Source organism: Chaetodon auriga, chromosome 15, assembly GCF_051107435.1.
Source record: "Chaetodon auriga isolate fChaAug3 chromosome 15, fChaAug3.hap1, whole genome shotgun sequence".
Classification (NCBI taxonomy): domain Eukaryota; kingdom Metazoa; phylum Chordata; class Actinopteri; order Chaetodontiformes; family Chaetodontidae; genus Chaetodon; species Chaetodon auriga.
Genome location: NC_135088.1, coordinates 1296509 through 1324032, shown reverse-complemented (window position 1 = coordinate 1324032; position 27524 = coordinate 1296509). Strand labels below are relative to the sequence as shown.

The following is a 27524-nucleotide window of genomic DNA, read 5'->3' as shown; positions in this document are numbered from 1 at the left end:
ACTTATTTTAAGTTACTTCTACTTCTACTAACTCTAGTGAGGATGAAGGGAGAACCAATGACAAACCGGTACGGCGCCTTCGTCGTACCTTCTTATCGCTGGGCCTCTCCAGCGGTTAGGTGTGAAGGTGTGTTGGAAAAGCACAAATGAGAGAAATAATTTTTCCACACCGCTGTGGTGAGTCAATCACCGTGTTTGAACTTTCTATATGGGTGATAAAAAATGGTGGCATGAATAAAATAAAATGACACTGGTTTTATCCTTTAAACTCGCGGGCTAAGACAGAGTGACAGCCAGAAGCAAAGTAAAGAGCTTTTTGTTCTTTTTATTCCCACTGAGAGCTGGGATTTCTAATGTGAGGCTTCTGTTTTATCTTCACTCACTTTACTGCGGGAAAGAGGCAGTGACATGCACCGAGGCTTCCACTTCACTTTACATCCTCCTCTCTGTACTCCGGCTCTAACTGACTCAACAGTAGGTATTTAAACGTCACCGGAGCTTTCATGAGCTACTGGAAACAGGGATTTTTTTTTTCTTTTGTAAGCCCTCAGGTTGTTTTTTATTTTTTTCACCTCTCAGAAAACCACAGGAATTCATCTTTAAAAATATATTTCAGAAAAATATAGCCCTTGTTGCCACTTATTTCCTAACAGCAACTATTAATTGCAACACCTTGTGAAACACTGTGCTCGACTGGTGAAATGGCTCAGTAATTACCCAATATTCAGTGCCGTAGCTTATATTTTACTTGGTAAATGATGCTGTGTGTTTTTAAGGATGAACCGGAATGCACAAAAGTTTCAGTACTGAATTTCATCCTGTCACTACGAGCAGAATTTCACCTTTGGGTGAAAAAAGAAAGAAAAAAGAGGGGAACAGAAGTGGCTCCACCTGTAGCAGTCATTAAGAGGAGAGTTATCTATCCCACATGGGCGAGTCGAAGCTCCACTTTGCATAAAGATATTTTACCTCCGTGACTTTTCGACAGGTTGAGCTGCGTTATGAAGAGCTCCCTGGAGGAACGAGTGTGTTGTAAATATCTCCAGACATCAGGGAAACTCAACCATTAAACGCCTGTTTAACTGAAAAATACTCAAACTTGTCAAACTTGCCCTGCCGCGTCTAAATCTGTGCAGGTGGCTTCAAAAAAAATAGACGACTTCAGGAGGAGAAAGTTGCTCATTTTAGACGTGGCTGTGCAATCAGAATGACTGAAATAACTAAAAATATGTGTTTTATATAATTTATTGCCTATTCAGAGTCTCATTACTAGCAGTCTTCCTAAAAGGTGCTAAAAGGTCCTCAGAGCTTCCTCTTAAGAGCTTTTCACCAAGCAGATGAGAGGCACTCCTGAGCTAAGAGAAGGGACGAAGAGAGCGGAGAGAGGTGGTAGGAAATAAAACATGAATGGATACACAGCGACAGGAGACACAAATTAAATTAGACAGACAGAAAGCTGGACGGACAGACGGATGGATGGAGAGATAGACTCCCTGGAAAGATATTATATCTGAATTTTTTCTGTGTCCGAGTCCTGCAGAGCTACATTGTACATAATGCTGTTTCCTTGTTGCTTTCAAAATAAAGTAAAAGTCTGTCAGAAACTGCAGTGTCTAAATGACATATTAATCAGCTGAAGAAAGCACAATGTTTTTTCTACTGTCATATCTTAACTATGCTGTCCACAGGTCATTGGATCTCCATGAAACACATTTAAAGCTGGAACCTGTAAAATGTAAAGGCATTAACGCTGTATGATACTGCTGGTTTTTGTTGTTTTAAGTTTTCCGAGCAACATGGACGGCTCAACGAGTCCACTGTTCCTGGAAAATCTAGCATATCCCCTGTTGTAAGCAGGGAAGTTTGACAGTCCCATATCGGAGATGTTAAATGTTTGACGTGTTGACTGAGACGGGGTCCCTCAGCTGTACACGCACACCTCATCGCTCAGGAATGGGGCTAAATGCCAATTGCATTCGATGAGATTGGATCTTTTTCTTCTCCGTCTAACTTACTTGTGAAAACTTAAACGTGTGTCACAGAGTGAGAGGTGTTTGGTTTCCCAGCGGTGCCTCAAAACGCTCTGAAACACATTTAGTCATGGCCATTGATCTGCACCTGATGCTTTGTTGATTTGATGTACCTGAATGCTTCGGTTTACTCGAGCTGAGATGCTGTATTGGCACAACAGTCAATCAGAGCCTAAATGCCTATAGCCACACTGGTGGCCCTGCACTGCTTATTACACACCATGAAATAAAATTGCTTGTAGAGCTTCTGTTATCCTTCACAACTTTACTATCCTATGATATTTAGCGCTGGTGGGCAAAAGCAATTGTGATAAAATTGCTGCTTTTATGGAGCGTTGGCAGGACAGTGGAGTATCTGGAGATACTGCTGGTGTGCGTTCGTTGTCCTTAATGGCGCATTGTGACTCTGCTACAGCTTTGTAGTTCTTTGTTGAGTACTGTACCTGTTCAGTATTCTGAGTACTTTGTAGCATGGCTACTTTGCAGTTCTTGGTTTCTGTACATGGTAATTCCTGTACTGGATGTCTACACATGCACCATATATCGCATGTCTGTCCATCCATGTCGTATGATGTATATTGCAAAGCCCGATGGCAGACATGCATCATTCTGAGTCACAGACTGGCTCACATACACACACTCTGTCCTATCACACAGCTTTGTCCCGCTGCTTCGTACTGTGAACCCTTATTGAGAGTCACCTCACTGCCTACAGGAGGTCATGAATAAAAGTGTGAGATTAAAATCCAGCCTCCCAAATAGCAAAAGTCTGGCTGGCACAGTAAACAGAGCGTGTTTTTGAGTTTGTGTTTCTCTCCACTCTCAGTGCTGCTCTGAGCTGCTGTAGCGGCGGCTTTAAATATACTCTTATTTCCCTTAATGATGAAATAACGTTTTTATTTTAAAAATACCCTTGCCATGTTCCACCAGAGTATTCTTCCCTATCAAATATGTGTGAGTCCGTGTTATATTGGCGAGGCGAGGCGAGCCGTGCACGCTGGCTGGAGCCGTATAGATCGGCGGAGTCTCAGAGATTATGTCCATTGATTGGACAGGAGGGTTTTGTGGTTTCAATTGACGGCGGCCTCCTGTCTGATGTTGTGTTCTTTGATTTCAGGGGCCGAAGGAGCCGTGTTCAGCAAATCAGTGGAGACGCCGCATGTCAGGGCCGAGCCGTTTAAAGAGCTAAGGTGAGTCGTTTTCATCAAAGCACATACGTACTAAAATGTAAGCATGCGCACCTGCATCAGCATTCACATGTATGCAAAAATGTTTATTTATGTGTGAACTGAGTATAACTGGAAGGGATGGTCTGCAGACAGAAAATGTTAGAACAACATGAAACTCACCACAGCCTTCTTGGTTTGTCTTTGCACTGCTCCGACAAATTCCACCACAACATAAACCCTTAATTCATAGAGTTAGATGTAAAAACATCTTGAGAGGAGCGAGAGGGAGGGAAGCAGGGAAAACAGGACGTGAAGCCAGAATTTAGTTCTTCGTTAAAGAGCCCTCTGAAGACCATTGAATCCACCCCCAATAATGGGCCTAATCATCCTATTATTGTTCAAATTCAGATTTTCTTACAAATATCATGTTATTTTTATTGGTTTATATCAGAATTGATTAATATTCTTCAGGCTGGATTGAAAGATTATGTGGGCTAATGTGACTTGTCAGTTGACGATATGGGCTGGGTTCAGATCGACTTGTGTCCAGACCGAGGTCCAGATTTTCACAAAGCCTGGCCCTGAAGATGGCAGGCTAACGCAGCCTGTTCCCCAGATATTCCAGTTTATGACCTAACGTCACCCAACCACCGTCGTGATTGTGATGTTTCTGATAGAAACTGAAGAAACTTGGGTTCATCAAATACAATTACTCATCGTGTGGGTCTCCTACCTACTGCCGAACAAGAGGCTCTTACAGGTAGGAACAGTAGTCACTGCTGCCCTCTGGTGGTCGGGAATCTATAGTTAATAACGCCGATCACTACAATGCAATTGATAAAATTAATTAGATTATTATTCTAAAATTAATGATGAAATTTGAAATTTAAAAGATGTTTTGTAAAATGTTCCCGCAGCAACACATCAGCAATACAACAGTCTCTTCTGCTTCCTTCAGCCACCTCTTCCTCAGTAAATGTTGGTTCAGTCGAGTGTGAAGTGAATCAACCACCTAATTAAATATCTATATCTATCTATATGAGTTATCCTGTTCATTTTTTTTGTTCTCAACAATAACCAGTATTCACACACGCTCAATCTTGTCAAATGCTACTAGTATTTGAATTCATGATGCAGGGCTAATTGATGACTCAGCGCTTTACTGTGACCCAGCCTGATTCATCATATTCCTTCTTCTTCATAATGTTTTGCCCAAAGAAAAGTCTATGCTGTGTCCAGAAACTTGGCGTTAAAGGATTTAGGATGTACAGTGTGAGCTCAGTTCAGCACTGACGTGTGTGTGCATCGATTTCGGCCCCCGAGGTCACAACACTTCCTCAGCTTACTCAAGTGTATAAGATCTTCCCACCTTTCAGTTAATCGAGGTGGAGAAAGGTGAAAACCGGGTAAAGAGGCAGGATTTAAATGTGGAAATCTATGAAGAGGTGGAAAAAGCACTTTCCATGGGCTATTAGTGCTTCTGTCCAGTAACGTCCGTCTGTAGGAGCCAGAATCAGCGCCGTGTTAAGTAATCTCAGACATCAATAGGTCCATCTTTGGCAACACATGCTTCATCCCTCCCCATCTTCCTTTTCCTCTTTATCAGTCACTCTCCATTCCCAAATCTACACTCGGGCGTTCATCAAAATCAATAAACATCAGAGCATCATATCCTGTATCAGAGGCAAATGAAGGAGAGAGACAAGATGAGAGAGATGACCAAAGAGAAGCAGAGAGAAGACGGGGCTAAAAAGAGATGCTAGAGAGGAAATCTGTACATAGATATTCTGAGACAGACACCAGAAGTGAAAGAGAGGGGGAGAGGTGGAAAGAAAGCTCTCTACTCGGCCATATTTTGGTAAAACAATGAGCACTTGGAAGATACTGATCAAACGCATGGACAGCCGAGAAGTGGATTATGCTGCAGGGGTGGTTTGACACATTTCTAAGGGCGTTTGATTCGTTTTTTTCCTGCTGTGAAAACAAGTTTTGTTTATTTCAACAAGTCCTCCATAGCAGAGGATTACCCTCCACGACACATGAGCACGTTCTCATCTGATCACTGTAAGTGTTAGTTAGCCTTTAGGCCTTAAATTGACTTGGTTAGGCTTGGGGAACGACAACCTTGTTTAGGTTAGGGGCAGATAATGGTCGAGTCCAGTTGCCTTTGGAAAGCACTTACAAGTACCTGTTTCACACATCAAATATTTATGTTTTACATAGCGCCCCAACATTTTCTTGAATCTGGGTCGTAGTCAGAAACTGTGCACTTCATCCATCAGTTCCACCTGACCCATTGTACAACCCTCAAAGCTGCATTATTCCATATGTTTATAACAACAGTGCATCCAATTAATATGTGTAAGGATTACCATCAAATCTGCAGCTTCACGGAGCTTTTCAGCCTCCTCAAGTGCATTGTTTGGGTTTTATCTTATTTGGTACGTTTACTGTATGGTTCACTCTCAGGACTCTGTCAGCCTTGTTCCCAGCAGCAGCTGTCGAGCTCTGACAAACCCACTGCACATTATCTGCCCAGCACCAACCTTCACACTGGAAAATCCAGCTGCTTAATAGACTGCTTTTCTTTGTTGGCTTCACATCCACGAGAGATGTGTAAAAAAGCAATAAGTGTTTGGTAGCATGTCAAGGTGATAATGTGTCAGGTCTGTTTGTCTGTCAGCCAAATGTTCAGTTCTTCTGGCCTTAAGTGGCCAAAAAATCCATGCAGTCCACATTCTCCATTTGCCATGAGGGAACTAATTACCGCCACCTTTCAAGCCTGAGAGTTTGATAATCACCAGACTTTGGTTGGACTGTCGCTTTAAGGTGGACAGGTGTCCCAAGTTATCAGCTGCCTGACAGGAGTCCGTCAAATTAAACCGTGACGGCTGTGTGCGGCTGCATCCTCCCTCGTTCTCTTCCCCTGTGTGTGTGTGTGTGTGTGTGTGTGTGTGTGTGTGTGTGTGTGTGGACAGCCAAAGATGTCTCCTTGGTGTAAATGTCTTGTTTATCATCTTTCTCCCGCCTGTGCTGTCAGATGTGATGACAGTCAATCGAGCAGAGAGAGAGAGACCCACTATGACAGTGGAGAGAGAGAGAGAGAGAGAGAGAGAGAGATGTTTATTTCAGGGCAGAAAATGAGAGAAAGAAGAAGAAGAAAAGGACAGGGAGAGAGATACAGCGTGACAGTGACAGACTGAGATGGGTAGAAGAAAAAGACTGCGAGAAGACAAACTGAAACAAAAAATTAAATCTGTATTCGTCATCCTAATTATGAGGCCATGACATAAACGCTGAACCCCAATGACTCTTTCTACTCAGTAATTCAAATCCTAACCGTGCACATGTGTTTTGACTTACTTTAGCTCTTCCCAGGACTGAGTGGGCTTGATTGGCATCTCCATCACTCTCCTGTTGCACCTGCTGCATTTAGTTACCGCGTGCGATTCCCAGCACAGATCCACCCACCTTCAACCTCACAGAAATCAAATCAGCCGAAATAAATGGAAATACCTGTGAGGGTTTGATACTCGAAAGTAAAGCAGTGAGTGACGATCAGATGTTCGTACAGTGAAGGGAGCGAGTCTGGCCTGTTTGTCCACTGTGGACCACAGTGAAGTACATACACATGAATATGTCAATATTCTGAAATGTATGCAAGTCATGTGAACAACATATTGCATTTGGACTTATTCGCAATGGAGCATTTTCCTATTGAGACATGTGGGATATGCCGATTATTCAGGCTTTAGGAGCATCTTTGGACATATATGCAGCACGTTCAGAATATGTGTCTTAATTGGGGTTTTTAAAGCAGCTTGCAGCCTTTCGTCTGTTGACAGTCAGCTCTGCGTGTTGCCTAGCCAACAGTCTGCAAGGCAGGGGTAGAGATGTGTGCACAAAAGAAAAGCCAGCATTGGTTGGAGTGGGTTGGACACCTACTTTAAAACACTTTCAAAGAGTTGGATATCAACAATGTCAGAACTTGTACATCTGTTTGAGCCCTATCCAAAAAAAACGGCGATGCTTCGGCTAAAGTCGAATTTCAAGAAACCAGACCTCAATGTTCATTACAAAGCTGTTCCATTGTTGAAGTGACTGTTCTGCGACTGCCCTTGACATTTTTTTGTGACATTCTTTGATCGGAAATAAAAAAAAAAAGGAGAAAAGGAAAGACTGTGAAGTGAAAATAAGAAAATCTGGAAGGATGGAAAAAAAGAGATGACAAAAGTACAAAGTGTGAAGATTAAAGAGGACGTGATGGGGAAAAAGACACGTGAGCGAGAGTGAAAGAATAGAACAGAGGACCACACGGAGGAAAGGCTGAAAATAAGAGAGGGAAGAGGAGGTACGAGAGTAAAAGCAAATGAGAGACAAGAGGAATAGACAGATAATACAAAGAACGAAAAAGAGCTTTATGTGGCAGAGAAGAAATGCTGCAAAGACGAGCGTGACGGGAAGTAGGGTCGGATGGAGAAGGACTTTGATGACAAATATCTAATAACAGTCTTTCAGTGGCGTGTGCACCCAGATGAACTGCGATTCATCAATCACTGCCGCTTTCCTTTCAAAATCATCGTTTCAAATAATAAAAAAAGTCCCGTCAGTGGCCCACAGATCATTTCTGAGCGACGCTCCGAAGCCCCTCATCATGTGATTGTCTGTATAATTTGACAGTCCGAGTCTACAGCGATGTGTATTTTGCCTCCCTCTTCCCCCAGGTTTATACATCTTTGGTGACAAGCAGCCAATTGAGAATGAAATATGGCACAAACTATGCAATTATGTCAGAAAAGGGGAGTGAGCTCGCTGGAGCATGGCTAAAATCTAATCTTACTCTAATCTCTCCCAACCCCTTGGCAGGTAGCAATCGAGGATTTAAATCCTATTTTGGGATATCACATTAACCCGAAACACACACACAGAAACCCGCATCCCACCACGAGCTGTCAGGTTTTTTTTATCTTAACTGTAACCATCATATCCATCTGCGCAGTAATGCCTTGTCAACAGGATGTGTCCTTGCATCAGACGAACGCCTTTGTGAAAGTAAAATGGCAGCGTGGGTGAATTTGATAGTGCACCTTGATTTATGTCCTGACCAACTCAGAGCACAGATAACAAGAATAAATATGAAGCAATAAGAGGCGAAGTGAATGTGGGAGGAGAAGAAGCCGTGGAAAACGCCGCGAGAAGAATTGTGGGGTTTATTTTTTTTTTCTTAAGGTGAAATAAGATGTGAAGTGGCTCACTTCCTGCAGGAGATGAGAGGCTGGAAGTTTTCACATCATGAAAACTTTGATAGACTCACATTAGACTCACCGAAACTCAATCTGGTCAAGTTTGTCCCACGGCTCTTCCTGTATGGACGGTTTTTAGTGCTCTGCAATCCTCCACTGTACATGAGAACGTTACACTGCTGAGATTGAAACTGCGGAGACATCGGAGACAAAACATTCACAAGTGATTTTGCAGCTCAGAAAATAATCATAACGAGACGCAGAGGCAGACTGCTTTAAGGTCAAACATGGCAGCAAAAACACTATTTTTCATGCACTAGTTAATTTTGAGATTTTGAATGTTTCCACCTGTGACACAAACTCTTACTGTTTGATTTAAAATAATATGCATGCAAAAAAAAGTCACATGACCACAAAATGTGTCGAGGAGGAAAAAAAAAGGATTTTGAAGAACTTCAGACAGCTCGACAGTTCTTTCCTCTTGGAAACAGCAGTGGAAGTATATTCGCTAAGGTCCATTTACTCACTTGTTTCGGAGCTTTCTAGCATATCACACAAGCTTCATCAACCGATGCTCGGCTGTCACGGAACCGTTGAAGCAAACTTTATTTTCCATGTGATGTGGTCAAAGGTTCAAGAACAAATAGGCCTTGAGTGAAGATTGTTTGGAGAAGTTCGAAGAGTTTTGTGATGAAGACTTTTTCAGCCGCGCTAACGGTCTGTCTGGTGGGACAACAGAGTCTGTCAGTTAGTTTCTTGACAACTCTTGGATGGATGCCATGAAATTTGGCACAGGCTTCCAGATTTAGCTCAGTACAGCCTCGCAGAGTGGCAAACACTGCTGTGGATTCCAGGCTAACTATCCAGGCTTGATATCAACACACTTGAATTTAAACGCCTTATAAAGCATCTGTGTCTTTGTATTTAAAGACAGAAAGATAAAACTCAGCCTTGGCTTCGTGTTTAGTCTGGAAACAGCGTGTCAGAGGACAGCGCCCGTTTAGCGCCTCATCGTCAGAGGACAGCGCTGCGGAAAACTCTTGTAATGATGAGAGAAGAAGCCATGACGCCGCAAACCAACCTGACCACGGTGGTCTGCGTGGAGATCAGAGATCCAGTGAACGTCGCCAGAAGCTCCTTCCTCTCTTCATCCTCTCCTGTCCCTCTCCTTGTCCTCCTCTCCTCCCCATCTCAGCTCTTGTTTCAGCTCTTGCCGTCTTCAATATCCTCACTCTCACCTTACTCGCTCTTGCTCGCCTCTCATCTTCCCTCTTCATCCTCAACCTGCCTTCCCTTCCACCCCTTTGATTATTCCTGTCCCAACTTCACCCCTCCATCCCAAACCAACTTCAGCGTCTTTCTTCTCTCATTCCCTGGAACCTCTTGTTCTTTTGTTTTCTGTTGTCTCTCTTAGTTTTTGTTAGAAATGAAGAAAATCAAATTAAGACACCATATCGATGCCTCTTCTTTTCATTTTCTTACTCTCCCCTTCCCCTTTCTGTCTGCTCTAATGTCACAGCCGCTCCTTTCCTTTCCCTCCTCTCTACCCTCGTCATCCTCCACACCTTCAGCTCACACTGACCTCAGTAATAGTGAGGATGGTGTGCTCCCAGCAGAGTGTTTGGGTCACCCACTCGGCTGTTCGCAAAGCCCCGCGAAGCAATCAGCTGCACTCATATTGGCCGAGATTGCCATTTAACCTGTGATTTGCTGCGTGGCACGACGGCAGCCCGTTTCAACTCACCATAGCTTATATACTTATAATATAACACCAAACTGCTCTGACCGCTGCGTTCGCACGAAACAGTGGCAGATCATTTGAAGAAGGCGCCGACGCCAAGGACAAACGAGTCACATGCTGAACAAACGGAGAGCGTGAAAGCTGCCCGCTGGTTCCAGACTGTGCTAGTTTACACTTTCTGTCATGTCTGAAAACCTCCAGTCATTTCCGTTGTTATCTTAAGGCGGGTGATACGACGAGAATGTGTGAAAAGTTATTAACCTTTGATCCCAGTTGCAGATATGAAATGCTGCCAAGAGAAGAAAGAGAGAGACGGGATAAGAGGGTGTACAAAAGTGGAACAGAAAAGAAGGAGGAGAACAAAATGAGACTTTATTGATTGCTGTGTGGAAATGAGGTCGAGGCAGCCATAAAAGTAATCGGTGACAACAGGGAAATAAAGATAAAAATAGAAAGCAAAGACAAAAATAGATAGTAGAATGAGTAACATAACAGGTAGACAGAGCGGAGGTAGGTAAATACATGACATGGCAGCAGATTAGATTCAACTTTACTGTTGTTTGTTTTGACATGTATGGTTATTTATGCCACCTTACTGAACACATGAATATTTTTCTTAGTTAAATGTGGAGTTTTTATCAGATACGAGAAGCTGTTAGGATCAGAAAGAGACCAATGATACTGAAGGACATGGAAAAAGAAAACAAGACAGTTTCAATTTACAGGAATGGTGAAGAGGAAATGAATAAGAATATAACTTGGAGAAGCAAATATTTCATTGCATGACTCCCTGTGGAGCAACCTGGGAGACAGGAAGGGTGAGAGGAGGGAGGTCTTTGGAAGGAGTTATTTCTTTTTCACTCCCATCCACAGACACTGAATATATTGGAGCTCTTCCTCGTCATCGCTCGACGGGGTGAACAGGCAGGAACCTCAATCTAGAGCCAATATATTTGGCTACAAAATGCATGAGTAAAGTCAGATATCGTGATGGATCCTCAGCTAGCTGAGGTGAAAATATATTTGATTTGACCAATGTGATATTACAAATATTTAATTTTCCCTCAAATTTTTGACTTAGAAACACCAAATTTGAGCCAGTTGTTCTACTCTTAAAGATGCAAGGTCCCATCTTACATCCCATCTTACTCCTTAGGGATTCTGGGCCCCTAAAAGTCACCTAAACAGATCTCATCTCACAGCTAACAAAGTTTATATAGTTTATACCTTTAGCTGGGGAGCTAACCGCTAATTTACTATTAAGTCACTTTGTAAGCTTGTTAGCTCAGTCAGTAATGGAACAATACATTCACGTCATATCTTTTAACTGGACGGGAAATAAAAGTGAATGGTGACACATGGCTAATAAGCTAGGGTAGCTTCCTCCATGTTGTACTGTCCGGCTCTCCATCTCCATGAAGTTCTGCTCTATTGAGATGCTTTGCTATTGATCCCGAGTCAAGCTGACACGAGAAATTGTCGCCCCTGAGGCGAACTCCACTAATTGATTCCATTGACATTCAATGATTTTGCCATGAAATTTCAGCATATTGAAGCTGCTTGGACCAGACCGTCAAACATTTTTGAGCACCTGGATCAGTCCTTCTCAAATACATCCAAATATGTGCTGTGAGGCTTTCATAGTCGGGGCAGTGTCCACAAAATTGCCGTCTTGGTTGTTGAAGACACCCAGCACCACACTCCACCATCCATTTCCACTCAGAGCCAGACTGTGAGACATTTCCATCCCTCAGATTCAGAGCTTCTCCGAGGTCTGACGCCTCTCAGTATTCTCTCCACAACCTCCATGGGATCAATTTTTACTCTTGTTTGGCAAAGCTTAAAATTAAAGTCTCGTCCATGTTCACTTAATGTCCAGATACAGGTTTTAAATTGTGTTGCCTCTAATCTGTTTTTATTTGCCCTCTGGTGGCATTGGTGAGTTTGAATACTGATAGATTGTGTCAGCACTGTTGATGCAGGCAAAAAACAGAGAAACAAAGAGAAGCCGGCTGATAGAGTGAAAGATTGGACTGATATGTTCGGAGCAGAAAAGACAAGACGTTTGAAAAACAGAGTGAAGTGAATCCAATATAACTGAACGCTTGTTTTAAATTGTCTTATCATGAAAACTGAACACAATCCAACAAGTGCGACGATGAGGCATCAGATGATATGTATTTAATTAATTACACACACTGTAGTTAATATGTGTTCAGGCTTAACCCTCCGTGGGCAGAGAGCAGGGGGTAATGCAAAGGAGATTAAAGTTTTAATTTGGAAACTTGCTCGCTCACCTAATCAGTGGATGTTTTTATCGTTGTCGTGTTCATCAGCTTTCGGCTGCCATCTCCTCCTCATCCTGTATTAATGCTCCAGCAGCGCATCACAAATGGGTATAACTGGATATTGTTCTTAAGTGTGATATTACGTTATTAAAGTCAACCTAGGTTTGAAACTTATGTCAGTCCAACTCTCAGAGGCCCCTTTGAAAGAGTCCATCACCATCACCACCACCATTATTAACTACTGTTCTGAATCTACTGGAGAGATTTCTTATTACTGCCGCACATCATACTTATTATTGCTTTTACATCAAAAAATCTCATCCCCAGAGACAAATACCACCACTTAGTCACGCCCCTCGGCTTCTCAAGCAGATCCACGAGGCACCCTTTAGCACCTCTATGAGAAGCACCATGCTTTCAAGTAACTCCACTGTAAACCCATTCACGGCAGTATTACACACCCAGACTCACATTGAGGGTCCAAAACTCAGATTACCTGTTTCTCAGGGCTTCAGGTGGGCTCTTAGGTCACACGTTTTTTATTTTAGCTTTGTGGACTCAGAGCTGTGCAACTCGTCTTCCCCTCTGCTGTCACTTGAGATTGCATTCCTGGAGCTTTCAGACAGGAAGAAGTCCCATTATTCCCTGAAAGGATTGTCCACCTCCCTTGAAACTGTCTCTACATCAACATTGGATTGTATTTCTTGTGTGGCTTGTATTGTGCAGTTTCATTCCTTTTTAACGACTGAAGGAGGATGGCTAGAATCTCCTCTTTCCCTCATTTTCTCTCATATGTGTCGTATGCCAGTTGCTTGATGCTGTCATCCAAATAGCTTCATGGTGCATTTGGCGTAAAAAACATTTCATCCTCCATCCTGGCATTTTTAACCTCAGACTGAACTCGAACAAAGATGCTGGCCAGTAATGTCATTGCATTTGGTTTGTTTTTTTTTCCCCCCGTCTTTCAACATTTACTACTGTAACATGCAAACAGCAGTACTGCACTGCAGCCCCTCTCACCTCTCTTCATCTTCTGGGGAATTCAGGTCACCACCCGTTGACTTTGGTCATTAAACCTGCCAGGAGCAAATTCAGAGAAGGACACCAGCCAACTGCAGGGGATTACTTTAGCAGCAAGACAGTCGGGTCCCTCTACTGTTCTTCTTCTTGCTTTTAATGTTTTGTGTCTTCCTCTATTACCTTCACTTATGCAATTTATAATACTGTGCTTGTTTTACTTCCTTTTCCTATTTTTCCTTTTCTATGACATTTAGAATATTCCAGAGATCTGTGTTTCTATGCTAATGGAAAATGAGGATATCATCAAAATAATTGGGAACGTACAGTAGAACCTGCAGCTTCTCCCCATGCTAATCCCATTTTGCCGCTCCAAAAGACAAACGTGTTTGTGGCATTTGAATGAGCTCTTTGACTTTCCAAGAACAATTATGACATGTAGAGACTCTGACATGAGGGTCCCTTGACCGACAGGCCTGTTTGGTAATCCGTGGCACCAGCAAACCGTAACCTTCACCTTGTGATAAATAAACCGTCCAGATAGATGATGCTTAGACCCCTAGCACCGGAGCTGATGATAATATACTGTGTCTGTGCATATAAACAGAACCTTTGATAGCTGCTCCTCGCTCAGAACAAAAGCCCACAATCATCCAGCTGAATACAGTTTGTGATATCAATGAAAACCCTCCCTGTGGAGAAAATATCACGGATTTTATCCACAACCACCGTGGTGACAGGAAGACAGGAAGTCTGCAGAGACCTCCTCTGCAGGTCTGAATCTACTGAAGCGTTTTGACACCTTTGCTGCTTCCTGTAAAAATGGGCTCATGGCTCTGAGTGGTTTTGTCAAGATGTGAAGAGGAGTGGGCTGGTTTTTAATCCTCATTTTGTAAGCAGCCGCAGCATGCAGGTGGGCTGTTGTGTTCAAGTGTCAGATTCCCTCAATTTACACTCCATTCATGGTGGTCCTTGAAGTGTGTGAGTCTGTGTGTCTGTGTTCTGATATATCTGTCTTTGGGAGGACCAATTTTTGAGTTTTAGACTTCAAGACTGGGGCCATTTTTGGATGTTGCGTCCCCGTCTAGGGGTGCAGGCACGCAACATAAAAGTTTCCCTCAAAGCAGTCTGAATACTGAATTGTAATTAAAGTTAAATAATTTATCACTACAGACGGTGAAATTGTGAGAATAAACTGAAGTAATATAATTCAGGTTGAACCAAGGACAAAACATCAAACGAAAGTGCAACAACAGAAGAAGACATCTTACTAAACCTCAGCCTTTTTAAGGGATGTTTAAGAGTTCCGACTTTTTTTAGGGTGACGGTTAGAAAGGTCTGGCTCTGGGTTAGGGTCGGGGCTACGGATTGGATTATGTTAATGAGGGTCCTCACAGGTACAGTATAAGTACAAGTCCTCACAAGGTTTAGTACTTTGTGTGTGTGTGTGAGTGTGTGTGTGTGTGTGCAATTGTGTGCAACTATGTGTTCATTATTTAGTATATTTCAGACTGCAGTCCTTTTATGCCCAAATTTTGCAGACAGCTTCTCTGTTCTTACTTTCTTTTGTTTTGCTCTAACCCATCAGCAGTAGTTAAGAAATCCGCTGATATAAAGGCTTTTGATTTACATCAGTGTGTACAGCTGCATCAGTCTCATCCACGTGCACCCTGTGCCCATTTTAATGGATGTAGTCGTCTATAATATGGTCAATTTTTTCCCAGCCATCCAAAATAGCTGTTTGGTGAAATGAGCACAACACAAAGCTGAGATGGTTTCAGTGATCCAGAGACTGGGAACCTGCACATCGCAGCTCTCAGTTTCCCACAATTCAAGGTTCATTATAAATGCTTCAATCGAGTGGCATTTACTGACAGAAGTGGACAATATGTTTTCATGTATTTCTGCCGAGGTGATCGTCGATATACAAGAACCTGATTATAATTATGTACCTGAAACTTTACGTAACTGTCATTCATCACCATAAACACGACCATTGAACCGCTGGTGACAAACAGCTTTGGAGGGTCTCATTACCTGAAGAGTGTTTAGATTGTTATTGGTGAAGCTGATAAAAATCTCTGTCAGGATGACAGATTGATAAAACCGTCTAATAAACAGGCTGCTTCAGAATCGTGACTTTTGTTTACAAGACCTTGTTAGATTTTAATGAGACTGTTTGACAACTGAAATTAAAAAAATGGAACAAAGTCAGAATTTCTACCGAGGATCATAATGAAGAAAACAAACCGTGGTCACAGCTCAAAACTTCCCTCTTCTCTTGTTTCCTTCCATTTAAGAATTTGCTTTCCGACTCACTCAAACTTTGATTAGAAACATTTGTCACTAACAGGGCTGTTCTGCCTTTGTCGCTTCCCAGGCTGGAGTCTCCCACCCGCTCCCTACTGATGGAGGCTCCTAAAGGGATCCAGATCCTGGCTGAGGCCGGAGACATCCAGGCCATCTGCAGGAACGAGCTGCGCCTGGAGTCCAAAGATGGAGAGGTGTGTCAACCAACATCGCCCGAAAACATAGACCAATTCTGGCCTTATTTTCAGTTTGGGAATTAAAACACTTTACTTACTTATCGGCCCAGATCTCAGTAGTAACTCTGATGAGCCCTGACTGTCATAACCGTGTAGAAATAACATTAAATACTACAAAAATAATACTCAAGTTGTAATAAATTAGTCTGAAAGTGCTGGTTTAAAAGCTAAAAATATAATCGCTGCTCTTTCATCAGAGAATCTCTGACTGATAAAAATGTTTATTTAGTTTTGTGAAACAAGTTATCCGTTATCAGTTAGAGCTTACCATCTAATCAATCACTCTGTCAAAATAAATGTGCTTCTTCCAATCATGCTGATCTTAAATTGGCATCTTAAACTTCCACTCTCATCCTTTGAAACATGGGACACGACTCTCATCACTAATGGGATTTTTCAGGTCAGAGCCATAAAAGCACAGGTGTAAAATAATAAAATTAATGATGGCTGAATGCTGCTTAGCTGCTTCAGTTTCAGGGTCCTGGTATTGTGTTTGCTGGCTCAGCAGCTGTTTCCATCAACATACTTTAATGCATTTTTTCAAGTATCGCATTAGAAAAGATTGATGAAAATGACAATGTTCAAAAAAAGTTTTTATGCTTGCTTGAGGCAGTTTTTGCCTTTATTGAAAAAGAGTTAATGCACTTAATGGGAGATGGAAACACCTTTCCAGAGAGGTTCTGATGAAGCGAACATTTAACGCCCAGCTGCTTGGAGAGAAGGAGTTTTTTTCCACTGTCAAAAAAACATGATGATCTCCATTTTCTCTTATAGAAGATCAAGACGAGTGGGTTACTGTCACAATGACTCCTCTTTCATCTTCATCTGTCTTTATTTACCGAGCAGTAACATTTAAAGTCACATTTTCAGATAATGAATTATCAAGACCATTGGGTTTGAAATTCAGCCTTTGGTTTTAAAACAAACCTTTCATTTGGTTGCTTATTTGATGGCAAAGCGATGAAGCACACCGAGCTAAAACACATTGATTTGTCCAGAAAATGAGCTAATTACCTTCGCTGAAAGCAGCCCTGTCACTCCCCGATACTTCCCACTCTGTACTGGCAAGTTAAGAAATTAACTTTTCTTGTCTGCCGGCCATCCTGGCTGATGGGGCTCCGTCTCCGTTCAATATTTGTCCTGTCCAAACTTATTTTTAGCAAACAATCCAAACAATAGTCAGCTCCCTCAGCCAACATGGACCAGCATTTAGCGTATTGGCTGGTGGCAATTTCCCACATACTGGCCGTCCACCAGAATCTGTTAGAGCCTCACAGAAAAACGGGAAAATAGACAGAAGTTGATTGTCTTTCTTCCTCCCATCCTCCCTTTATTATTAAGTCGCTTCTGGTTGACTGCTTACTTTAACAACTTTCTCTTTTCCATACATCTTTTCCACCTTTCCAGTTTCCTGTCCTTTCAATTCCTCCTCCTCCTCCTTCCTCTGTCCTCTTTCTGTCTTTAACTTTGCTTATTTAACGTCTTTTTTTCCCCATTCGCTCATCCAGTCCTCATCCTCATGCTGCGTCTTTCCTTCTTTCATCCTTTCTCCTCCCTGCTCCTAAATTCCTCCAACCATCCCCTGATTCGTTACACACATCAGTCCTCGCATTCATCACGGTCGGCTGCGCTGATAAAAGGATTTCCCACCTTAGGTTGCACCAGTCGTGTCATGTCAGATCTGTTAAAATCAGCGGAGGGGGATTAGGGAGAAGAAAGTGTTTAAAAGTTTCCCACAAAAACAGTTTCATACATTAAGACAGGCTGCTGATATGAGATGGACGAGGAGAGAGAGGCTGTTTCAGGAAGGTGCCCTTGGATTCAGTTTGAGCCAATTAAAAGTAACTGCGGTATCGGCCTGAAGCCACGCCCACATCACGTCCTCCTGCAGGGTGTGTGGTCAAAAATGAGGCCGTTGAGCTCATGATGGTCAATTCATATAATTAAAATCACGTTCTCACACACCATTAGTGTTGCAAATGTCCATTTGTCAAACCTCACGCACACACACACACACACACACACACACACCTTGGCACCACCAGAGCAATTACAGAGTGGTTTTGTTCATTAGACACCCACAAACCACAGAGGCAGATACAGAAATAGACTCTCACACGCTTGTGAAGACGGTGAAACACTGTGGACTCTTTAAGCCGCTCACAGTCATAGAACTGACACTCAATTCCACGTTCTCTTAAAGAGCAGCTTCATCCAGTCTAATAATCCATCCTGCCTTCTCCACACGTCTGCACCAGCGATATAATGTGGCACTATGGTACCACCACAAGTATCCCTGCTGAAAAATACTACTCTTAAATTAGCCTTTTTGAGGAATGTGCTGAAGTCCTTTTGGCTCTGACGTATACCAGAGGATACTGAGGATTCATGCACATTCAAAACACGCTTACAGTGCAGTTTTATGACCAATGTGCTGGAAATATACTGAAACATACTTAAAATGAAGTGAATTAAAGTGCACTGTAGCTAATTGTATATTACAAAGCACATTATAAATAAGTATACTCTAAAGTACACTTTATTACTATTCAAAATATCTCAAATTTAGAACACTTTTTAAAAAGTTTTTAATTCATGTAATTGAATTCATGTTTAATTTATCTGTTTATTTTTAATCAATAGATAAATATTAAAAATAATAAATATTAATAAATGGATGATTTCTGTTTTTTTTTATCTAAAATTGTGATTTATCTGATTTATTTTTGTTGTCAGGGTCTTTTTACCATTTTTATTTTAAACATTCTACTTCATTTTGTGGCAGCAGCAGCAACTACTTCAGGATGCGTTTAGACATAAAACAAAAAGAAAAAAATGTGAAAATCAAACATCTATTTGCGCTATCGAGGAACTATCTGCAAAGCAACGAATCTTACCTTCACATGCTTAGTGTGTATGTGCTCACCATCACCAGCACACAGTCTCAGCTTCACACACACATGAAGATCATCCACGCACACACACTTAGACTCAGGTTGTCCCAGTGTTTCACACTCTGCCCCTCGTGGTGAAAGATTTGTTCAGCAGCAGCTGTCTGAGGAAGTCAGCTGAGACTCTGCTTTAAAAGTGTTCCAGGTCATTTGATTGCGATGCCTCCCTGAGGCGCCTGGTAATGGCTCCTTTACCTTTTTATGGCTTGAGAGCTCCTCCTCTCCTCGGCCAGTGAAACACCAGCCCTGTAGGAGCCCCAGGAGGGAGGAGGGGAGGAGAGGGCAGATAGATGGGATTCATGCAGCAGTGATTCGTGTCTGTGCAGAGAGAGAAAGACAGTTTGTTCCAATCAGTGTGAGGCTGAAGTGAGTAAAATGAGTGGTTGAGCGTGTGTGTGTGTGCGTGTGTGTGTGTGCGCGTGTGCGTGTGTGTGTGCGCGTGTGCATGTGTGTGCGCGTGCACGTGTGTGTGTGTGTGTGCGTGTGCGTGTGTGTGTGCGTGTGCACGTGTGTGTGTGTGTGTGTGTGTGTGCGTGTGCGTGTGCGTGTGTGTGTGTGCGTGTGCACGTGTGTGTGTGTGTGTGTGTGTGTGTGTGTGCGCGTGTGTGTGTGTGTGTGTGTGTGTGTGCGTGTGCACGTGTGTGTGTGTGTGTGTGTGTGTGTGTGTGTGTGTGTGTGTGTGCGCGTGTGTGTGTGCGTGTGTGTGTGTGTGTGTGGTGGGGTGGCGGCAGAAGACATTTTCTGGAGTTTCGTTCTCTATTTATTCCTCAGGAGGCGACAGGAACGACCTGGGAATCAGCAGAGTAAACTTTTCTGTGCTTTGCTGCTGTGCTCGGTTTCCAGCTGGACAGGGTTTCAGATTCACTCCACAATGTCTCTTTAAAGCAGGTGTCGAGTCAGTAAATAACCTGGTATTTAGATGCATGACTACTCACAGAGAGGCGTTATCATATCTCACTGTCCTGAAGTAACACCGTCTGAATTTATGCACCCTGTTAATGAAGACGTAAATCTTTCATGATCTTATTATCTGAACTGTGATGTTCAAGCAACGCTGTTTGTTTGAGATGTGACTTCAAGTAGGCTGAACAATAGATGATTGTCGGTTCTCTCCTCCACTCAGACATCAACATGAAACACACCTGAGAGGCCTGGTCCCTCATTGCTCTTTGCATCTGATCTTCTAACAGGAAAAGCACAGCAGATGTTCTTGAAACATCACATTTCCTCAGAATTATCGAACAAAAGTATAAACTAGGTCTTAAATAAGAGTTAGCAGTAACAGTTAGCCCAGCAGTAACTCCGTAGTTTTAATGTTCTATTAGAAACACATTAGCTCCAGATACAAAAGCACCTACAGATAAAGCTCCAACAAGGCTGTTTGAAGAGTAGATAAAGATGCTTGTAAATATTTGTTTAGTCGCCGATCTGACAAAATAGTGGCTGTAACAATACTTAAGCAACAACTGCTATATGCTAAATTTAAAGAGCCGTAGTTTGCTGATTGGTCTGGAACATTTCTGAGCTGGTTTCTAGTGCGTGAATGTTTTAACATAAATCTCTCAGTGAAAAACGTTTATGTCTCGCTTCTCCTGGCTTTGAGAGACTTTCTTTTATCCTCCACCTATGTCCTGGATTGTCAGGGATTCAACCTGAAGACCTTTAGGTGACAAACCTGCTTTACTGTCCTGTCTGCAAAGTTCAGTCTGGGTGGATTCCACTCTGCCATGCATTAGTGTTCACACCATGAGCTTCAAGTCTGACACATGACCTTTATCATTCACACGTTCACATGTCTCACTATGCACTAAATGACCTAGAGAGCTGGAATACAGAGCAAGTATTAATGAAAAATATGTGACGTCAGAAAAACAGAGAGTGACGTTCAGTGTGCAGACCACTTAACATTCTATACAACTGACAATGGAGCGCGAAGGTGTTGAGAGCCACAGATGCTATTTGTGCGAGTCCAATCCTGCGAGGTAGAAGTCCTGGGAAGAAAAATAAAGGAGAGCGGGTGAAGAGATTTGCTTTGAAAGCAATTAGAGTGAAGAGACGAGAAGAGGCAGCGAGGGTTAGTTAAGGTAAAGATGAAAGGGGAAAAGATGAGTTTTAGCCCGTAAAGACAGAAAACGAGGAACTCTTCTGGTCTGAATGTGGAGCGAGGATCATGACCGTTCAGTCTGTGGGGCTGGGACGCGAACATTTCAAGGCAGGACAAGCAGATGCAGACGTTCAGTGAGGAGCAATTTTAACGAGATTGAGGAGCTAAACTGTAGTTGGTTTTATTTTTTATCTATTTACTTTGTTTGCGTTTGCTTTGTGTGAAGTCTGAACACACCGAGCAAACAGCCATGTTCTCCCTCCTCTCTCTGTTTGTACCACCTCAGCTCTTTTTTTCCAGTCTCACCAGTTTACTCTCGCTCTACTCCAGATCTCTCTGGATGCCCGAAGGATTCGCCTGATGCGGCTGCCGGAGGGGAAGGCCTCCACCAGCTCCTCGTCCTCTGGGACCAGGCAGACTGTCTACGAGGTTTGCGTTTGCCCCAACGGGAGGCTTTTCCTGTCCCAGGCCGGCACCGGATCCACCTGCCAGATCAGCCAAAATATCTGCCTCTAGGACTGATACCTACAAATATAAATAATACACAGATACCCTGAACAAAGACGGGCAAAAACAGACAGATGTACACATATCGCCTGCCTCTAGAACTGATTCACAGCAGACACTACACACAAAGACTGCCAGAGCTGACGGAAATCTAAACAATCATAGATACTGTACTTAAACAGACACGCCGATGTATACACTTTACAATCACACACACTCAGACTGACATGTAGGCTCAGACGATATGTTTTAACAGGCCAATACCCAAAATTTTGGATCAAAGCTGCTGACAGCTGATATTTTTGCCAGTATTTCAATGCTGAAGAAATATTTTCTCCCTTAATTTTCTATGTTTCAGAGCGTAAAAGCCTTTGAAAACAGCATCCAGAGCATCATGGGACACTAAAACTCTCCACGGTCATTCACATCTCTCTGAGCTCTTTATACTCAGTACAGCTGGAGTTATTAGGCTTTTAAACTAAATTACACGAATAAAGGAAAAAAGAAAAATGTGTTGCATTGCAGGTTTTAACAACTTTTTAATACAAACTGAGGTCAGAAAGGAACCTACATCTCCGTCGCTTTGGGACACCGACTGGCTGATATCCAGTAACCTTATTGGTAATATATCGGTCTGACCCTGACAGTCATACATGCTATTTATTGATAGCATACACACACAGACGCACACACAAGCTTACAGACATGCATTCACACAGTATACATATTTGAACATGGTGTGGACACACACACACACACACACACACACACACACACACACACACACACACACACTGGTAGAAACTGAGAGGAAAATCTCCAGAGATTTACTAGAAGAGACACTGATCTGTTCCCTCTCTCCCTCAAGAGCATTTCAGTACCAGAATCACTAGGGTGATCACCTGTGACAACAGCCCCCCCCCCCATTCTTCTTCCTCTTTTTCCTCATCCTTCCTTTTTCCTTCTTCGATTGTTCCCACAGCTGAGATGATGAAGGGATTTCTACTTTTCCTCTTAGTTTTAAAGCCCCGTAGACACGCTATAAGCACTTAATCTCAGTTATTCCTAATCTGAGTTGTGTCAGGATATAAAATGGTTCCTGAACATGAGGACCCGGCATGGATGCATTAGAAGAACTGGATGCTGGACTCCTAAAAAGCACCCGCTCACCTGAATGAATGAAAATTGCTTGGTCCAGCCAAAAATGTTTTCGAGCTCAGCTCGTAGACTTTCCTCTTGGACGATGTCCCTCACATTTAAAATGTTTTTTAGCATTTGAAATTCATAACAGAAAGTCATAACTTGTTTGAGGTGTCCTGTTAAAATGGTGGCAGATGGGGAAAATGCTGCTTTGGGCCTCTGGGGAGTTTTCAGTTGCAGTACCGCGAGTGGCCACTGGGACAAACTGGCAGTAAGACTGACTGTATCCAGCTCTCTTAATACATCCATGGGACTGGTTTGTTATACAGACATATTATAAACAGCCATTTCAGTCAAAACACAAAACAGATGTGTGTGTGTCGTATACAGTTTGTGTACAAGCGTTAAGTGCTGTTAGCGTGCCTATGAGACAGAGCATCAACCACATTCTGGTTTTGGAAGAATAAAACAAAATAAATCCATCAATAAAAAACTTGACGTTTAAGAGCGACAGTGGAAAATTTTCAACTTTTCAAAAGTTTAGCCCATTTGATCTTTGCTACAGTCCAGAGTGCATCATGACGAGCTATGATTCATGCCATGTTTCTGCGCTAAGCTGGGGAAAATCATTTAAATTAGCCTTCCAGTGCTAGCAGCTAATTCTGACATTGGAACCCTCGTACACTTCCTGTGACATGATGTGAATGTGGCTGCAAAAGTGCTGCAACACAGCCTCTCAACCACTGCTCTGTTCCATGGTTTTTCTTTCTTTAATGACATTGTTTTTAATGTAATCTTCAGATTTTTGACTGACTGGAAAGCTGTTTTTAATTTCATACGTTGAGTGTTGTGTCCATGTCTCTCCCTGTAAAAACAGCTCAGCGAGCTGTTACCACCCTCAACATAATGTCCAGTTTAAGCTGCTCGAACCTCGGCGGTGGTCACCCTACTTGTTTCTTGCACTGGGACATTTCTCAGAAAGGACATGAAAACAAACTAATGCGAGCCACTCTGTTGAAAGAGGGGAACTAACTGTGCCTGTGCCTTATGTCGATGCACTTGTGGCAAGAAGAAGCACATCACACAGACTTTCTTTGGCATCAACGAGTAACATGATCTCTGATTTCAGTTCAGTTTCATCCCATTTCTCTCTCTGTGTGAATGCAAAGACCTTCAGCCGCATCTGACCGTAACCCCCCCCACCCCCCCCAATGTCAACACCTGACTCTGCAAAAGGATGAGGCCCTTTCCTCTGGATGGCTTTAGCTTCCCCAGTGTGGGACTTTTACTTCTTTGCTTTTAATGATCAAATATTCTGTGTGAAAACATGTATGTGTGTTTCCGTTCATGTGATCCTGTGGAGTTTAACTGGCACATTATGCCACTGATGGGTCTGATTTCCACTGCGTGTCACAAACCGCGGAGCCAAAAGCATCGAGTTTCTACAACATTTTACCACACAACATCATTATGTCTTTACACACCTGTTTCTTTTGTCATCTGGATCAAATCTGGTGACTTAAGATGTTGAAATCATGTTGATTTGTAATCTGTGAACTCTTTTCCTGTGACCACTTCAGCATCATATTCCCGCTTCCTCACTCTGCTCAACCTTATTATTATCATTAATATCAATATAACAAGACTGTAGTTGTCATGTGCAGATAATCCAGAAAGTGACTACTTAGAAAAACACTGAAAGTAGACATAAAAAAAGTGATCGTCATTAAGTGTTTTGCAGGATCATCTAATAGCAATATTCTCATCCGGCGATACGGTTGAATTTGCAGCGTTTCTAACAGACACACCTGCAAAGTTAATGTGTTAATACTGAACGAATCAGTGACACAGTCAGTGACAACATATTTCATTTGTTTTCCCTGCAATATCAGCTTACTGCAGCTCAAAATGATGCATTTTTAAGTTCCTTTTTTAGGCTGTGGTGCCAGTCAGTGACCTGGAAGTATGAGCCAGCATGGTGTGATCACAGAACATGACAGATTTCAATGTTTTTTCATCTTAAAGCACCAAATTTTTACCTTTTAAGATGCCATAACCTGCTGTGTGAAGATGTAAGACCTTGTCTGGTAGCATCGACAAGGAACTCGTCGTTTTAACCGAGTGGCTTGTGACGGCTCCTGAACGTGCTCGGAGCAGCGTATTTATTTCTCCTGTTGTTGAAAATGTCGCATCCTTCTCCAGAGTCGGGCGTACCAACCTTCTCGCTGTCTCTCAGCTTCTCTGTCTATATTAGAGGACTTTCAGAAATATTTCACAACAAAACGGAACCTATCTGATGTATTTGTTTTTTGAATACGTGTACACAAGAGAAATACAAATTTTTATACGGTTGTATATGTAAATAATGTATACATAACCGCGTCGGTGAGCATCAGACGATACACGTCGACGGAAGAGGAACACTGCTCTTTTGCAAAAAGGAAAACCTTTTTATAATGTACATCAGTATGTGTTTTTATACTAAAATGGCAAAAAAAAATAATGTTAAAGGATGTTCATTGAGTTAGCATGTACAGCGATGTATACAATGTTCGCCTGTGGAGAACAAGCAGGTTTTGTTTTTATGCCTTCTCCCTCCTGTACTCGTCTCCGCTGCCGAGCTCAGATGTTCCACACAAACACAAACCTGCTTTCTTCTTGTTTTGCTGTTGTTGTTCTGTTGGGCCCGAGGTCTTTGCATTCTCTCCTAGTGTGCTGTGTGTAAATTTGTGCTACTGCGAGTGAGCTTTTGTTTGGTTCATCTGCTCCACAGAACGTCTCAGAGAAGCAAACACAGAAACCAAAAGTAAGAAGAAGAAAAAAAAAAAGGCAGAGAAGGAAATGATACACAGGGCGACACACGAGCTGCAGTGATCGGGGTAATACAGAGACACACAACAAGAATCCACAAAGGATCAATCAGCTGATCAATTATCAGATCACAGGCACTAAAATCAATCAGACACAAAAGTAAATGCTCACTTTTATATTGGAATAAAGAATATAAAGGTATAAACAACATAAAACTGTTATGCAAACTCCAATTAAAATGATTAATTTCGTGCATGATGCACAAATGTTGCTGATTGATCACATTCTGTGATGCAGCTGTGTGTCCACGCTGAGCGCCCTGTACTTCCTGTTCTGGCTCCATCCTGAATATTTACATTTTCCTTCATTCTTCAGTCTGAAACTGCCGTTCATGGAGTAGTTTTCAAAGATGCCAAAATAAAAGGCGTTTGCTCAAATTCATTGCAGTAGTCATTGGATCCTCCCTGACCAGAAAACGCTAGAAATTCTGCAGAATGAACTTTTTCATCGTACACTTCTTCATAAGATCTGTTCTTTCTGAGGGTTGAGTTTCCTTCGAGACGTGAAGTCCTGGCCTCTCTCCCGGCTAGCCGAGATTTCAACTAAATGAAATGAAATAAATAGGATCACTTTAACGTTTCAGCAGAATAATGAAGTGATCACTTTGTTCAAACCGTATCGTGGCAATTCGGAAAATAGTCACAAAATTCAATCTATAGATTCATGTACGTGGACGTTACAGTTTGACTTGACAACTCTGGATTCTGGTGTCACATTCCTGCACTTCCCATACGACTCCAGCGTCGAGTTTCAGTCACTCAAAGAAACGTGGTGCAGGCAGGAAATTCAAATACTTCAGTTTTAAAGTCATGAGTGTCAAAAAATGAACAATTTGTGTCCATTTACATGAATCAACAACATTTTGTGACTTTTTAACAAACTACATTCAACTGCAACTTCTGTAAAGCAAATGTAGATGCAGATGCAACGCAAATTTTAACCAGATTTTCAGAAAATCTGCATAAGAAAATGCAAAATATATGTATTTTTCCATCCACTTCTGTTTTGTGAATAATCAGAGTTGGTTCTGCACCAACTTTTCCACCTGAGCCAAGGTGGAAAATTTTAGTTTTTTGGCTTTCAGATTTTTGGAAAAACTGATGAGAAGTCCTAAAAGAAAAACATAACAAGCTCCAGAGGCTGGTGGAACAGAGGCTGGCTCGGAGACCAGGCGCAGGCTTCAGCTCTCTCTAACGTCAGGGCCATCTGGAAGCGTAACGATGTGTGGGACACGCTGACGGTTCAACAGGATGGCGATCATGTTTGTTCCATTTCCCTTCTCTGGTGTCTGTTTTTACCTGTTGTGCTGCAAAGCGTATCGCAAACAACACAATGTCATACAGCAGAGAAGTCAATAATCAGAAAAGTTTCGGGAGGCTCAGAAGCTGGTTTCAGGCAATCTGAGAAAAATACGACTGATCTGAATTTGACAGCATCGGTTTTTTATTTATTTATTTATTTATTTTACATTTCATCCTAAAAGAAACAGGAAGTCATCTTCTCCCTCAGGCCGAGCATCACTGGACTAAATTCCTTTTCATCTGCAGTACAAACATTTCTGCCACTTACAGCACAGAGGGGTGAATGGAGGACGGGAGATTACCAACGATGAAGAAAGTGATTCTACACATAACAGCATAGTTTGTGGCTGTTTTACTTCTTGTCCGTATGACACAAGGCCGTAGCTCCAGTGATGACATTGAGGTCAGTCCTAAGGATGTGCAGGTTCAGGCATCATATTTTACATGTAAATCTACCCTTGGTGCATATTTCATAGGGCTGATTCCAGTATGTTTGAGGCCCATAAATCAAAATTTGAAAATGACTTATTATTAGTCCAAGATAAATATATTCCTGACAATGTGGCCGTGAGATGCATCTGGATCTTCATGTTGGTAAATGCCTCTTCGATACATG

The 27524-nt window shown here is 42.3% G+C and overlaps 1 protein-coding gene across 3 annotated transcripts in view; it reads left to right on the top strand.

The window, feature by feature from the left end:
• Nucleotides 1-22094, top strand: part of sgcd (sarcoglycan, delta (dystrophin-associated glycoprotein)) — a 264844-nt gene extending 242750 nt beyond the window's left edge. For 2 of the 3 annotated variants that reach the window (XM_076750477.1, XM_076750475.1), the window contains exons 6-8: nucleotides 3148-3220; nucleotides 15869-15992; nucleotides 21420-22086. In XM_076750477.1, coding sequence (XP_076606592.1) covers nucleotides 3148-3220; nucleotides 15869-15992; nucleotides 21420-21605 — 383 coding nt within the window. In that variant the 3' untranslated portion in view covers nucleotides 21606-22086. Of the gene's footprint in view, nucleotides 1-3147; nucleotides 3221-15868; nucleotides 15993-21419 lie in introns of all 3 variants that reach the window. The other variant, XM_076750476.1, reaches the window with a different exon arrangement.
• Nucleotides 22095-27524: the final 5430 nt, after the last annotated feature.